Source organism: Penaeus monodon, chromosome 15 (genome assembly GCF_015228065.2).
Source record: "Penaeus monodon isolate SGIC_2016 chromosome 15, NSTDA_Pmon_1, whole genome shotgun sequence".
NCBI lineage: Eukaryota > Metazoa > Arthropoda > Malacostraca > Decapoda > Penaeidae > Penaeus > Penaeus monodon.
In genome coordinates this window covers 47,832,661-47,833,036 of record NC_051400.1, presented here as the reverse complement: position 1 = coordinate 47,833,036, position 376 = coordinate 47,832,661, and the positions used below count along the sequence as shown (strand labels likewise).

Below are 376 nucleotides of genomic sequence, written 5' to 3'. Positions count from 1 at the left end.
ACAGCAGGGCAGAGCCGCCTCCCTATCACGGGCAGCAAGAACAGATTCCCCGAGTCAGTCAAACTCAAGGCCAGTTGAGCTGCAACTTGTTCGCCTGACACAGAGTGTACTTGGGGGAAGGACTGCTGGTATGGAACTCGTACTCGGAGCCAGCCTTGGTCAAGTAGAAATAGTATTCGTCGTCGTGATCAGCATATAGAGCCGACGAGGGGAGCCCAGACTGGTCGTAAGGAAGTTCCTCCGGCGGGTTGGTCGTGGTCGAGTTCTCCCAGTAAGCCTTGTAGACGGTAGTGTTGGCGACGTTGTGCAGACGAAGGCCAACCCACAGGGGAGCTACGAGATGGGGGAGGGTGGCAGTTAGGAAAAGCAGGTCCTG

The 376-nt window shown here is 56.6% G+C and overlaps 1 protein-coding gene across 1 annotated transcript in view; it reads right to left on the bottom strand.

Moving 5' to 3' along the window:
- The window catches only part of LOC119582387, a gene marked incomplete at its 3' end in the record, with an annotated part of 2,311 nt that continues 1,935 nt past the window's right edge, over nt 1-376 (bottom strand). Inside the window, 1 exon segment of the mRNA XM_037930600.1 lies at nt 1-333. Coding sequence (XP_037786528.1) covers nt 65-333 — 269 coding nt within the window.